Genomic DNA, 13,923 nt, shown 5'->3' on the forward strand with positions numbered 1-13,923 from the left:
ATATTGTGAGGGAACTCCTTCAGAGGACACGTGGCCTATTAAAGTCAAATCCAAAGCCTTTATAGCCGGCCAGTGGCTGCACGCAGAGCTCACCCAAATCGTGCGGCCCCGAGGCTTATAACACAAAACACACATCCTGGGTTAGCACACTTCAGTTAGCAAAGACAGCAAGAAGCAGAGCTACTGAAGCCAAAAAGCAAGTAGAGTACATTTAGGGACCTCCCAGCACACCCTGTTTGGGCAGGTGGATTAGGTCTATCTTAGCTCCTGTTTTGCCAGGCATTGCTGTCTATGTGCTGGGTTCCAAGGTCTGAGGGTTTCTACCAAGGTGTCAGCTGTGCTGAGGTCTGGGGACCTGTTACGTTCATGCTCATGCAAAAATCTGTCCTAAAGCTATTCACTCTGTTTTAGAATACATTCGCTGAAAAACATTGACATATTCATATATCTTGAGACACTGATTTTAAATGGTACAGTCTATAACTTGTTACTTTATATGTATATGCTTGAACATGTGTGTAGGCATTTGTGTATATACAGTGCACATCTGTACATGTGTGTGTACAGTGCACATATGTGCATTTGTGTGTACAGTGAACATTTGTGCGTTTGTATGTACAGTGCACACCTGTGCATTTCTGTGTGTACAGTGCACATCTGTGTGTGTACAGTGCACATCTGCGCATTTGTCTATGTACAGTGTACATCTGTGTGCTTGTGTGTGTACAGTGCACATCTGTGCATTTGTCTATGTACAGTGCATATCTGTGTGTTTGTGTGTGTACAGTGCACATCTGCACACACCCATAGAGGTCACAGGGCAACTCCAGTAGCATTTCCAGAGTCCATCTATCTTTTTTTTATTTTATTTTTGAGATTGGGACTCTCATTGATCTGGAACTCACTGAGCAGGCAAGGCTGGCTGACCAGTGAGTTCCAGGAATCCTCTTGTCTCCACCTCCCCAGTAATGGGACTATAAGTACAAGCTACCATGTCCAATAGTGAGCACTGCTTGAGCCATAATTGCTAACCATAGCACAAGCTAACCACAAGAAAAGCTTTAACGTGTCATGTGAGGGAAACTATACCTCCAGTAAGCTCAGAAATATTTTCACAGATGGTGATTTCAAGAAAAAAGAGTAAGCAGGCTATTCATGCACTTAGTGATTCCAATTATTAAACTCGACTTGGTTTGGGGGTCAATTCTTCTGTCAAGAAGCTTGCTTTCTTCTTATTTAAATATAGATACATTGGTACCGTGGCTTGGGGGGACTTTGGGGAACTTTGTTACCTACCCAACTTTAATTGGAGTTCTGTCACGTTTAATAACTGATGGTGTCAGGCCCTCTCTGACTGACGGTACTAGCCGCCCCTGAACTGATTTGGCAAAAAAAAATCATAAGTCTCTTCTTTGACACAAAGAAACAGAGGCATCCCAGACAAATTGCTTTTCTTCCAGACACATTTGTAAAAATCGCCTGGGTTTCTGTGACAGGCACTGGGGTGACCAAGGTTGCTCAGGAAGAGATGATGGTGGTGAGGTGGGAGGGAGACGCAGCTGGGTGCATCACGCCCTGAAAGAAAACCCACCAAGAGCACTGGGAAGAGGCTTCATGACAAGTTCACTGAGCCTGGCCCCTTCAATTTGAGGCTAGAAAAGTATTTCTTGGGATCCAGAAACCTGCTTCTCAAAAGAGCCAACTGAGATGGAGACAGTTCATCGCGTGACATGGAGAAACTAGATGCTTCCAACAGGAATCTTGCTATTTCCCTCGAAAGTTCGGTAACTTCTCCTCATGTCCCAGTACCAGGTACAATTCAAAAGGACCAGCCACCTGGGAATATATGCAGTGCTTCTTCGCCCCACCGAAAATGTACCAAAGAAACAGATGTTCCATGGAAACTAAAAGACAGGTGATATCCATGCAGCAAAATGCCATATTTGGTGAGGACATTCTCAAAGACGTGCCTGTGACTCAGTGACAAATCACTAGTGTGGTCCGGTGCTGACTCCCCCTTGTGGCTGGGGCTTGGAGGATAATGAACAGCAAGCAGGAACTGGATGGCGAGGTGAAGAATCACGGGGTCATCCACCAGCCCATCCCACCACCCAAGTGCAGCCCCGCAGGTCCGAAGACTGGAGAGCTAGAAATTCCTTCATTAACCATTTGCATTCATGGGCCAGCAAGAGGGCCCAGTGAGTAGAGGCGCTTGCTGCCAAGCCCCACAACCTGAGTTCAAGGCCTTGGAACCAAATGGAGGAAGACAAGAACTGACTCCTGAAAGTTGTGCTCTGGCCTATAAACACACACACACACACAAACACACACATATATACACATACACACACACATACATACACACACATACACACAAACACACACACATACACACACTCACACACATACAAACACGTACATGCACACACATACACACACATACACACATACACACATACACACACAGTCATACACACATACATACACACATATACACACATACACATATGCACACACATACACATAAATGTTTAAGGCTGTTTCAGAAATTCTGACAATTTCCAATGAAAATTCATTTAACAATTTTTTATGAACTGGCCACCAACTCAGAAGTAATTTGCAAAATCAAACATTCTAGCACATTACAATCCAAAGTTACACTAATTTGATATTGAGATACTGAGAATTGAGAGTTATAAAATACGTAAAATTTTCATTTTCTGTAATTAGACTATTGTTTCTGTAAAAGCAGAAAATTTTATGTACACAGTAAAAATGACGCAATTCATACCTGTCTTAGTTAAGGTTTTATTGTTGTGATAAATCACTGGGTTTTTCCTAAAGAAAGATCGTTCTCAATAGTTCAGGGAAGCTTGTGCTGATTGCCTTCCCGAGTACGATGGTTAAAGTGTTTGGAAGCCAAACATGGTGAGGCGTATCTATATTCCCAGCCCCTGGGAGGAAGAGGTGGTAGGATTATCGTTAAGTCAGAGACAGCCTGGTCCACAGAGTGAGTCAAAGGCCGGCCAAGGCTGCTATCCTCGCTAGCTTTGGTCAGCTCTAAACAACAGAGAGGCACCTGGGAAGCAGGAGTCTCAGCTGAGGGATGGCCCAGGGCAGACTGTTCACAGAGAATTTCCTGATTGACGTGAGGAGGTCAAGCTCACTGTGGGAAATGCTACAACTGGACAGGTGGTCCTGGGATGTAAAAGAAAGCCACTAAACATGAGCCAGAGAGAGCAAGCCAGAAAGCCTGTGCTCCATGGTTCCTGCCTAAAGGCTTCTGCCTTGAGTTCTTTCCTGACTTCTCTTGGAAATAGATTGTGAACCAGGCATGGAGGCTTTTGTTCTTTTTAAAAGAATAAGAATATGATGATGAAATGTCCCGGGCAGCTTGGGTCCCTGGGTGAGCGGCAGAGTCAAGCGGCTGGATGCCGTGAACGGCAGAGTAAATGGACATAAGGCTATATATAAAGCTAGGCATTTATTACTTAAAAAGGGAGATATAGACAAACATAAAACAGAGACATACACACACACACACACACACACACACACACACACACACACACACACACACACACGCACACCAGAGAGAGAGAGGAAGATGGCGGCGAGGGGAGGGTCAAAAGTGGCTGGGATGGGCATGGTTAGTTCTTAAAGTGTCCCAATGGAATAACAGAGGCACATGCCTGTAATCCCAGCACTAGGAGGCAGAGACACGTGGATCTCTGAGTTCAAGGCCAGTCTGTTCTGCAGAGTGAGTTCAAGATAGCCAGGGCTACACAAAGAAACCCTGTCTTAAAAAAAAAAATAGATTGTGACCCGGAAGTGCAAGCCTTTCCTCCCCATAAGACTTCTGGTGAGCGTCTCATCTCAGCAACAGAACCAACCTCGAACACAATGATACCCCTGTCTCAAAAGGTCCAAAGAAACAAACAACCAAGCTATGTTTCTAGAAGGTAAGATTAGAAATGTCTGTGATAGGCTTAATTGTATCACATGCAGTCCTTTGCCTTGTAACAACGTTTCAGTCAGTGATAAACACTTACATAACTTCAGTTCCATAAGAAAAGTTGCTATTGACTAGGACACGCAGCTGCTGTAGCTCTGTAATGCCTGTCATACAACATGTCTGTGGTGGTATAGGTATGGAACTGCTACTTCGCCGGCAGGGTACATGCATGACATGTATAGCTATGTACAAAATAATACTTGATAAGGCTAACAAATGACCCCATTACTGCCTTCTGCTTTATGATGCGCTACTTCTTATTAATATTTTAAGGTTCACTCCTACCTATAAGAAGAAAAGTTTATAGCAAAGCAGCAGCCACATTGCGCCAGCGTGCATTCAGCCAGCATTCCCTGTGCCTCTTCAGTTCAGCCTTTTCTTCTGCTTTTGATTAGTCCCACATTGTTTCGTTGACCATGGCCCTAGGTGTAGTAAAATATATCACACATAGTTATTTGGATGTACATATCCGCATGCTTATAAAGGTTTATAACCTAGGTGTGTAGCAAGTTATTCCAGATAGGTTTGGGCAAGCACACCACAGTACTGAAACGGCAAGGAAATCGCCTAAGAACACATCTCATGGCGCATGTCCCCATCATTAAGTGATGTGTGGCTATGAAAGACCCTAATTTCTAGGGTTCAGGAAGGATCCCCCAGACTCAATAAGCCACGCCAATGGATGCAAACAGCAAGAGGATTCTTTATTGTCGAAGGCGCCAACGGGCGACTCAGTACTCCCGGTACTCCCATGAGACTGCCCCCCCACCCCGTGTATTTTTCCAGCAAGCATTTATAGGTTCTCAGCGTTACATAACGTTACATAACAGGGGAAGCATAGCAACAGCAACACCATTGGTCAACTCAAATTAACATATGGGGTGGGTCAACATCAGGACAAAAACAAGTCTAGATTAAGCCAGTTTCAGCCAGTTTCTGCCCCACAAAGGACTGGGTGTTTTTCTCAAGACTGCTTCTGCCGCCCACAGATATCCTGTTTTGCCCTGGCCTAGTTGATCATGAAAACATCTTAAGTTGGAGACTAGGGTTGGAGGTCTTTCAGTTATACATACACTTTTGAGTGTTTGGTGCTAATAGCCCAGAGATTCCTAATATCGGCTCTTGAGACTGTCAGGCACCAAGATGTTAGCTGATCTCCCGAAGCCCACTGCCTGTTTTATTTGTCCCTTGCAGGTGTGTGCTATGCAGAGTTTGGAGTTCGAGTCCCCAAGACTACAGGATCTGCCTACACCTACAGCTATGTCACTGTTGGGGAATTTGTGGCATTTTTCATTGGCTGGAACTTGATCCTGGAGTACCTGATTGGCACGGCAGCTGGTGCCAGTGCCCTGAGCAGCATGTTTGACTCCCTAGCAAACCATACCATCAGCCGCTGGATGGTGGATACAGTGGGAACCCTCAACGGCCTGGGTGAGATTGCGTCAACCTCTCTCCTAACATGCAAAGTCATGAACAAGATGGATATATTCCCCTCTAAGAACACAACTTGGAGGCTGGAAAGATGGCTCAGTGGGTACAGTATCTACTGGGCAAGCTGAGGACCCAAGTTTGGTATCCCCAGAAAACACACACACACACACACACATATCCTGATTTGGAAAAATATGTCAAGAATTTTAAATACTTCTTTTTATTTTTACAAGGCAATTCTTCACTATAAGAAATTAGTCTAAGATTACATGATACAAAAGACTTCCATCCCAGTCTTCTTATTAAAGAATACACAGCTTTTATCTGAGATGCTTGGGACCAGTAGTTTTTGACCTTGGGGTTTTTCAAACTTTGAAATATTTATGTCTACAAAATAAGATGCTGGGACTGATCATTGACACCCAGGTCTAACTCAAAATTGGTTTTTCATATGCCTCTTAAACACATAGCCTGAAGAGAATATTATTCAATACATTATACAAAGTTTCATTGTATGCATGAATCTTGTTACTTGGGGCACGTGGAAGCCACTCAAAAATTTTCAGATTCCATAGCATCTCAAATTTTAGACTTTTAGATTATGGGTGCTCAATTATAATAATTTTTAAAAATTCTTCAGCGGGACAGATGGCCATGTGAATTGTGGGTACATATTATGTGCCTGACAACTAAAAAGATGACTGAGGAGGACTTCACATAGACTGTATTAATATGTAATATGTCACATATCAAAGGACATAGACTGTAGTGTGCATGTGTCCTGCCAGTAACTATACGAAAATAAACTAATGCAACCAAAGGGACTGGAGAAACTCCACCAGAGATTTCATTGCAAATTTTCTCTCATTTTTCCTAAATAAATGTTTTCACTTCCAAATAATATTTTGGAGGGGGAGTTGAGGCAAGGTTTCTCTGTGTAGCATCCCTGGCTGTCCTGGAACTCACTTTGTAGACCAGGCTGGCCTCAAACTCACAGAGATCCGCCTGCCTCTGCCTCCCGAGTGCTGGGGTTAAAGGCGCACGCCACCACCGCCCAACTCTAAATAACAAAATTAAGGAATAAAATGGATTCCAGTACAACCAACACCCACAAGGCATCTTATTACTGAGCAAGAGCTGAGTGGGTCAGAGGTCATCTGACAAATGCTAAGAGACAGACCATCTGTCACCTGCCACCAGCTCCCCACCCTAATGCCTGGTGTGTCCGTCCATATTCACAGGATTCAGAGCTGGAGAGGTTTTGGAGTCTTGCCCCAGAATTTCCCAGAACAGCTGGGGATAGAGCTCAGTGCCACAGTGCTTATGTGGAGCACTTGAGACCTTGAGTTCAAACCCCAGAGTGCGTGTACACATGGTGGGGGTGAAGGGGGAGAAGAAGAGGAGGAAGGGAAGAAGAGAGAGGGTGAAGGGGCATGGGAGGGGGAGGAGACTCCAAAAAAGAAATTTGAAGCTATGTCAAACCACTTGACTTCAGTGTGCTTACCCCAGAAAAGATCTGACAAAAGTGTTGACCAGGGCTGAAGAGATGGCTCAGTGGCTAAGAGCACTGGCTGTTTTTCCTGAGGCCATGAGCTTAGTTCCAGCATCCACATCAGGTGTCTCACAACCTCCTGTAACTCCAGCTCCAGGGCATCCGAGGCCTATGGCCTCTGCAGGTACCTGCACTCATTTGCACAGACTCCACACAGAGAGACGCACAAATTACAGAGAATAAAAAGAAGACTTCTTTTTGCATTGCCGATCACCCCCAATGCCATGATAATAAAGATAAAGATCGTGGCTGCATTCTGATTTCATAACATTTTAATTCTGAAATGACCCAAAACCGGTCGTGCATCTCGCTCCCTCTGCAGATGAGGCCCACAGTGCGGGCTGTTGGCGGAAGTGCAGCTGGAATCCAGGCTTCCTCCCTGACTGCTAAGGCAATGCTTCTTCCTCTCCATAGAGGGCAGGCGTCCACTGGCTAGAGAGCAGACCAAGCCAGCTCTCTGTGACACACACACACACACCACACCACACACACCACACACACCACACACACCACACACACCATACACACACACACACACACACACACACACACACACTGCAAATGAGAGAGAGAGAAGAAAAACTCTTAAAAATGGCTTTCCAAAGTGCTCATTTTGAAGCTTGCTAATAAAGAAAGATTGTTACATGGGATAGAAATCTTACAGATTGCAGGCTAGCAATAATGAAGCGAAAGAAGCTTTCAGAGAATACGTCAGACCTATTCATGTGCTACAAATGTCCCAGATGCTCTGACTTTGCATGAACTTGCCAGACTTCCACAGGTACTTTGCAGCTGTCTCGGGACATGGTCCAAATTTTGATCTATGGTGTCAGATAACCTTATCTGCGTTCCAAACTTCCTCATTTGCAAATAAACACTTATTCCTGCTCATGGGCCATACAGGGAGACAAACAGATGACTGACAGACAGACAGACAGACAGACAGACAGACAGAGAGCCTTTGCTGCTCTTCCTGAAAGACTAGCCACTGCTCTCCAAGTCTTAGCAAGGCAGATGCAGTGCGGTAGACTGAGTCACAGGGCTCTTCCTTCCCTTCAGACAATGCTAACCACATTTCGTCCTGTAGGGAAAGGAGAGGAGTCCTACCCAGACCTTCTGGCTCTGGTGATTGCTGTCATCGTGACCATCATTGTGGCTCTGGGGGTGAAGAATTCTGTGGGCTTCAACAACGTCCTCAATGTACTGAACCTGGCAGTGTGGGTATTCATCATGATCGCAGGCTTCTTCTTCGTCAATGGCAAATACTGGGCTGAGGGCCAGTTCTTGCCCCACGGCTGGTCAGGGGTGAGTTTATTCTACGCCGGGAACAGGCTAAGACATGTTTTCAGGAAAATATCTTTTTCAGTTGGGAATGTTCTGAAGAAGTCTTTCGATTCAAAACTTGGTTCCTGGTTTCACGGTCTACACACATAGCAGTAACATATTAGATGTGGTGTGCTCTCTCAACATGCCTACCTCCATGCTAAATGCTGTGTGCATTATCTCACCACAGCATCACAATGACCTTGGGCAGAGAATAGTCACACTTGGGCCTGCAGGATGAAAGTCTCGCACCCAGCGAGGGCCAGTGGCTCACTGTTAAGTGCTGTGCCAATGGCGGAATCAGAACCCAAAGCCAGGAGTATTAGATCTAAAGACTGTGTAGAAACAGCTCAGTTCTGCTAAGAGCAACAGCCATGCGCAGAAATAGACAAACTGGTAAAGGAAGCCAGGAAGAGTGGGTGAATGGGAAGGGCTGAGATTGCCTCCGTGTAAAATTAGGGCAAAAATTTATAATCAGACTCCAACATCTAGCCCTGAAAAGAGAGTCCTGCTGAGGTCTGAGAGCAGTGGAGCGACAGCTTTGAGTTCCATCTAAGAGGTACACAGTCTGGCTGGTGTAGTCTGAGGGACAGGAGGGCAAGCGTGGAGGAAGGGACACCTTCAGGTTCCCCCCCCCAAGACCTGGTGACAGCAAAAATGTCAGTCATGGTGGTGAGTTCCTTATACTAAGGGGTGGCTCTCAGTCCCACCTGACTTTTTTCTACAGTGTAGCTAGAAAATACTTATTTTGTGGACTTATTGGTAAATAAATTCAGACCTTTTTTAATGGTGGAACTTAAGTTAGGAATTTTCCAGATGACAGCATCGCAGAAGTTCCCAAGTCTTGTCCTCTCATTTCACAAGTGAGTGACTATCCAGAGGCCCAGAGAACCAGGTCCTCCCAGTGTTGGGGTACAGCGCAAATGAGGGGCTCTGCCCAATTTGTTTTTGTAGCATTTACTTAGATTGGTTTTTCTCCAAGATGTCCAGGGATCCGAAATCATTCTTGGAGAACACTCAAAATAACTTCTGTTATTTTAAGCTATGCCATGCTACTCAGAGCAGAGAAATAAGCAAGTCGCTTAGGCCCAAACTGAGTCTTCTGCTAATCCGTAAGAATTCCACAGACCCACAAAGCACATCCCTGCTCTCTGAAATGAATAAAGGCTGAAACTGGTCGAAACCAGAAAGAGGGACAAAGACACACTGTTGGAGCCCGAGTCCACATTTCTTATGATACAAATTGTTCTTTTCCTATCGCCGAAGAGAAACAACAAATTCTAAGACTGGAAACAAGGAATGTCTCCTGGCCCCGACTGCGTTCTTACTGTAACTAATGAAAGGGTTCTCACGGTTTTCTCAGCACCGTGAGGGATGACTGGGTTGAGGGCTTTACTGGAAGACGCTGGGCAACAGTTCACTTGTGTTCTCAGTCCTCATTATCAAGAGAAGAGATAAACTCCATCAAATGCTTGCAGAAAAGGAGACCTTGGGTGCCTTTGTGTGGCACTGTGAGAGCCGGTCTGCCTACCATGCTAGAGGCTGCCCGCCAGTGCTCTGCCAAGGCTGGCCTGCGCTTACAGCCATGCTCTAAAGCAGGTGGAGTTTTCTCCCACCATATGCTTGGAGATCACAGGGTTCTGAGGGACTGGTAATGCACTTGGTCTCACTTCACTCAGTCAGTCAGGGCAGGGGCTGTGTGATTCCCAGACCCTTTCTTCTCTTTTTTAGTACCCCGTGTATACTACACTGACCCCTCCCCTCTAAGCATGCTTAAAAATAATAATGAGGAGGAGGGCTGGGAAGATGGCTCACCAGGTAAATCACTTACTGCATAGGCAACAAACGTGAAGATCAAAACTCGAATGCCCATAATCCATATAAATGCCAGCCAGATAGGCATGGTAGCCCATCAGTAATTCCAGCTATTGAAAGCTAGAGACAGGGTATCCAGGGCATGATAACAGGCTGAACTGACCGGCCCTTCCTCAGTGAATATTGTGGAGAGCAACTGAGGAAGACTCTTAACATCAATACTGGACCTGCACACGCAGGCACACGTGTGCATATGTACACCTTCACAGATGCAAACACACATGCTCATAAAATCACAATAACAATGAGGTAACTAATCTTACATATTTTCTTTAAACTTTCGCGAAGATTTAGAATATTGGAATTTTTCTCTTTTTTTAGCATGCGTGGGTATTTTGACTGCATGTGTGTCTGTGCACCGTGTTCATGCAGTACCTGCAGAGACCAGAAGAGGGAGCAAATCCTCTGGAACTGGAGTTACAGATGATTGTTAGCCACCATGTGGGTGCTGGGAATCAAACCCCTGTCATACGGAAGAGCAATTGCTTCTCTTAACTGCAGAGCCATCTCTCCAGCCCCTGAGCTGGAGTCTTGGAGCTGAAAGAGACATTAAGCAATGACAAGTTCCTATCTTCTCTCGGACTGAATGTGCACAGTAGCTCAGCCTGTTAGGGCTAGAAGGAGCGAGAGGCCTTCTCGGAGACACTCTCTTTCCCAGCTGTGAAGGAAGCAGATGGACCTTTTAACCCTTTCTTTCCTCTGGAACTCTATCCTGGGGTCTTCATTCTCTTGGGGCATCTTCTTCCCACTTCGGGGATTCTACATCCTTTCCCAGTCAAGAGGCCACTGCTTCAAGACGGAGTTGTCAGACTATCTTTGGGGACCCTGGTTTATGCACCCTGGATTCTCCCTTGCATTTATAGAAGGAAAGTAAGGACTAGACTTAGAGGTGAAGGAGAAAAGGAACAAGGACTCCCTCACATGTAGCATCTCTTTGTGACAAGCTCTTTCAAATACACGCTTCATTTCTCCTTCCTAGGAGCCCAGGCAGCATCATGGCTCTCTCTCCCCTTTCAGACCAAAATGGCTCACGTTTTATCCAGATGACAGTGCTAGTAAGCAATCTAGTGGAAATGAATTCCAGCCTTGGGCGAACCAAAGTCTGTATTTACTCCACCGTCTCCTGGTTTCAACCGCTTGTGGCCACCCAGCTTTGTCTAACCCTCTGGCCACTGACCTCACCCAGTAACTCGAGCAGACTTGTCATCGGTCACCAGGAGAGCCTGACAGGGAATTTGGAGTTTTAATGTGCATCTATTATCCCTGAAGGGAGCAAATGTTCAAGCCTGTGCTGTGACGTAAAAAGCATTTTCTGAGCGTGAGGGACAGCGTGGGAGCCGCTGTCGTTCACCCTCCTGCTCTCCGCCTGGCCTGGGATTGCTGCACCAAGCATGTGCTCCCCCGTGAACAACCTGGCCTTGATCTTTCACAGCTGTGGTACCAGATCATTGTTCTTGTCCAGCAAGGCCACTGTGAATTTCAATTGCGTATCGCCAAAGCCTGACACCTTCTCATGACTCGATCACCTGCCACAGTGGTGAATGGTCCCCACTCTTATCTAACAAATGTCAGCAAAAATGTTTTCCCACATAGCATGAATGTCTATGCTGCTTCGGGAACCCCTGAACCCCACCGTAAAACTAGGGGGACTAGTGCAGAGTTCCAGTAACTTGGCATGTGCTGTGCTTTAGGTGGAAGGGGAAGAGGAAACGAGGTAGGATTTCATAAGGACACCGTCACATTGGTTTAAGCGCAGCTCGCAAGTGCCATGAAAGGGTTAACGAACAACCAGTCCTCTGGCCACGGGGGGCCTCACAAACCTCTTCCAGCCACCTCCTTCCAAAGAAAACAGCTCAAGGAATGGTTTACTCACTTAAAGGTTCTGGGTCAAGTGCTTCTTTGGTCTTGAAGAACTTAAGAACAACAAACATTTTCCCCTATATCAAGTGACTCCGGCCCTCAGTTGAACCCCTGCCCCCATCTGCAGTTCCTCAGCCCCTGGACAGCGTTGGATGAGTGTGCCCTTTATGTTATTTGTTCCTGATGCTATCTTATGGTTTGTCTTTAACCAAATAAGATATTTTACCAGCACAAATAGCCCCAAGGAAAATAGTCCATAGTAAGAATTTGCAAAGAATTCCGAAGCCCTCCAAAGGAAAGCTATTCCTTCCCGTGGTCTCCTTGTCTGAGTCCGTTTGTTGGAGCCTATTAACACATTCCGCTGTCCCTGAGGACAGACTGCTAATAGAGCTAGGGCATGAGGGTGGTTAAAAATGCTATTAACATTGTCATTTTGTCTTGTCGCCCTGGCTGTAAATTAGATAAAGGGGCCTAGTTATTTTCTGACATCTGAGGCTTCTCAAGACAATGCGGGAAGCCTACCTCCTCCCAACACCTCACACATACCACTCAAGCCTGGGAGGCTCAACTTTTAGGGACCCTGCACACTGAGTAGCAAGCCACTCACAACAGTGCTGTTGACAATCAAGCAAGCAAGAGCTTCTTCTCTGCAGAGCTGTTGTCAGGGTTAGCCCATTCTGAACTATCTGGGCAAGCATCCACACAGACTCACCACATGTAGGTTTCTTATGTGTTACAGGTATCACAGCCGCAAATGTCACTGGCCAGATGAGATCTGGGAAGAGGGAGATAGAAATCAGTTTTTATGATCAAGCCTTCTCAGTTTTGTTTGTGAGGTTCTTTGTACGCATACTTGTTTACAAGAGAAAGAGAGTGGGGAGGGAGAGAGAGAGAGAGAGAGAGAGAGAGAGAGAGAGAGAGAGAGAGAAGCAGAGAGAAGAAATAATCTTATCAGACAGTGTACACTGGTAATGCCAGCAGGCCAGAGACACTGGTAAGCAGGTCATGACTTCGAGAGCAACCAGGATCGCATAGGGAGACCTTGTCTCAAAACAAAATAAAAAACTAACTCAACTAAAACGTTGATCTTTCTGCTAATTTTGTTTTATTTTGCCTGTCTTATTAGGCCAGAGTCTATTTGACCTGGTATGTTACATTCACCCCATATTTCCTCCTTCATGCTTGTCTACCTCCACTCTTCCCATCTGTCCAGTGCTCCACACTCCCTCCTTGCTCGGCATGTAGGGTTTAGCCAGTGGGAGAGATTGCCAAACAATCAGCAGATGGAAAGAGAGCAAGGTCTTGGTGTTGCCTCCTCACTCTTGCCTGGCCCTGGCTCCACACTGGCTGTGTGCTCTGCTGGCCAGCCCGGCTCCCCATCTCTAACTCTCACTGGATCCCAGGACTACCACTATGCCCTGGGCGCCTACACTTATATAGATGGCAAGGGCTGCTTCAGCTTTCCTAGGTGAAGCTTTGATGCTTCCTGGATCATCAAATCGCCTCATCCATGCCTATATTCCCTTCAACAGTTTCATCCCCCACCCCCGCACCCCACATCATCGGTGTTGAATTCAAATGCAGAAGGACTCTCAAACACCCAGTCTTTGTTGGATCTGGTCTTTCTTCAACTGTCATAGCTTTCTAATTCGACATGTTCCTATGCATCTTCATCATCTTCACAAGCACAGACTAGTGAAAATATAAACGTGATTCTTTTCCAGAAAAATTCACAAATTTCCCCGAATCCTACCAACCCAGAATCAGACCTGCTAGGCTGGGAGACAGGAACCTGACCATGGCAGCTGAGAGCCTCCAAAGGAAGCTGCCTTGCTTACACATGGCCAACACGACTCTGGACTGCCTG

The 13,923-nt window shown here is 45.9% G+C and overlaps 1 protein-coding gene across 1 annotated transcript in view; it reads left to right on the plus strand.

The window, feature by feature from the left end:
* Nucleotides 1–13,923, plus strand: part of Slc7a14 (solute carrier family 7 member 14) — a 108,922-nt gene that overhangs the window by 65,065 nt on the left and 29,934 nt on the right. The window contains exons 3-4 of the mRNA XM_048452650.3: nt 5,210–5,446; nt 8,086–8,303. Coding sequence (XP_048308607.1) covers nt 5,210–5,446; nt 8,086–8,303 — 455 coding nt within the window. The remainder of the gene's footprint in view (nt 1–5,209; nt 5,447–8,085; nt 8,304–13,923) is intronic.

This window comes from Myodes glareolus, chromosome 20 (assembly GCF_982192425.1).
Source record: "Myodes glareolus chromosome 20, mMyoGla1.1, whole genome shotgun sequence".
In the NCBI taxonomy this organism is placed as follows: domain Eukaryota; kingdom Metazoa; phylum Chordata; class Mammalia; order Rodentia; family Cricetidae; genus Myodes; species Myodes glareolus.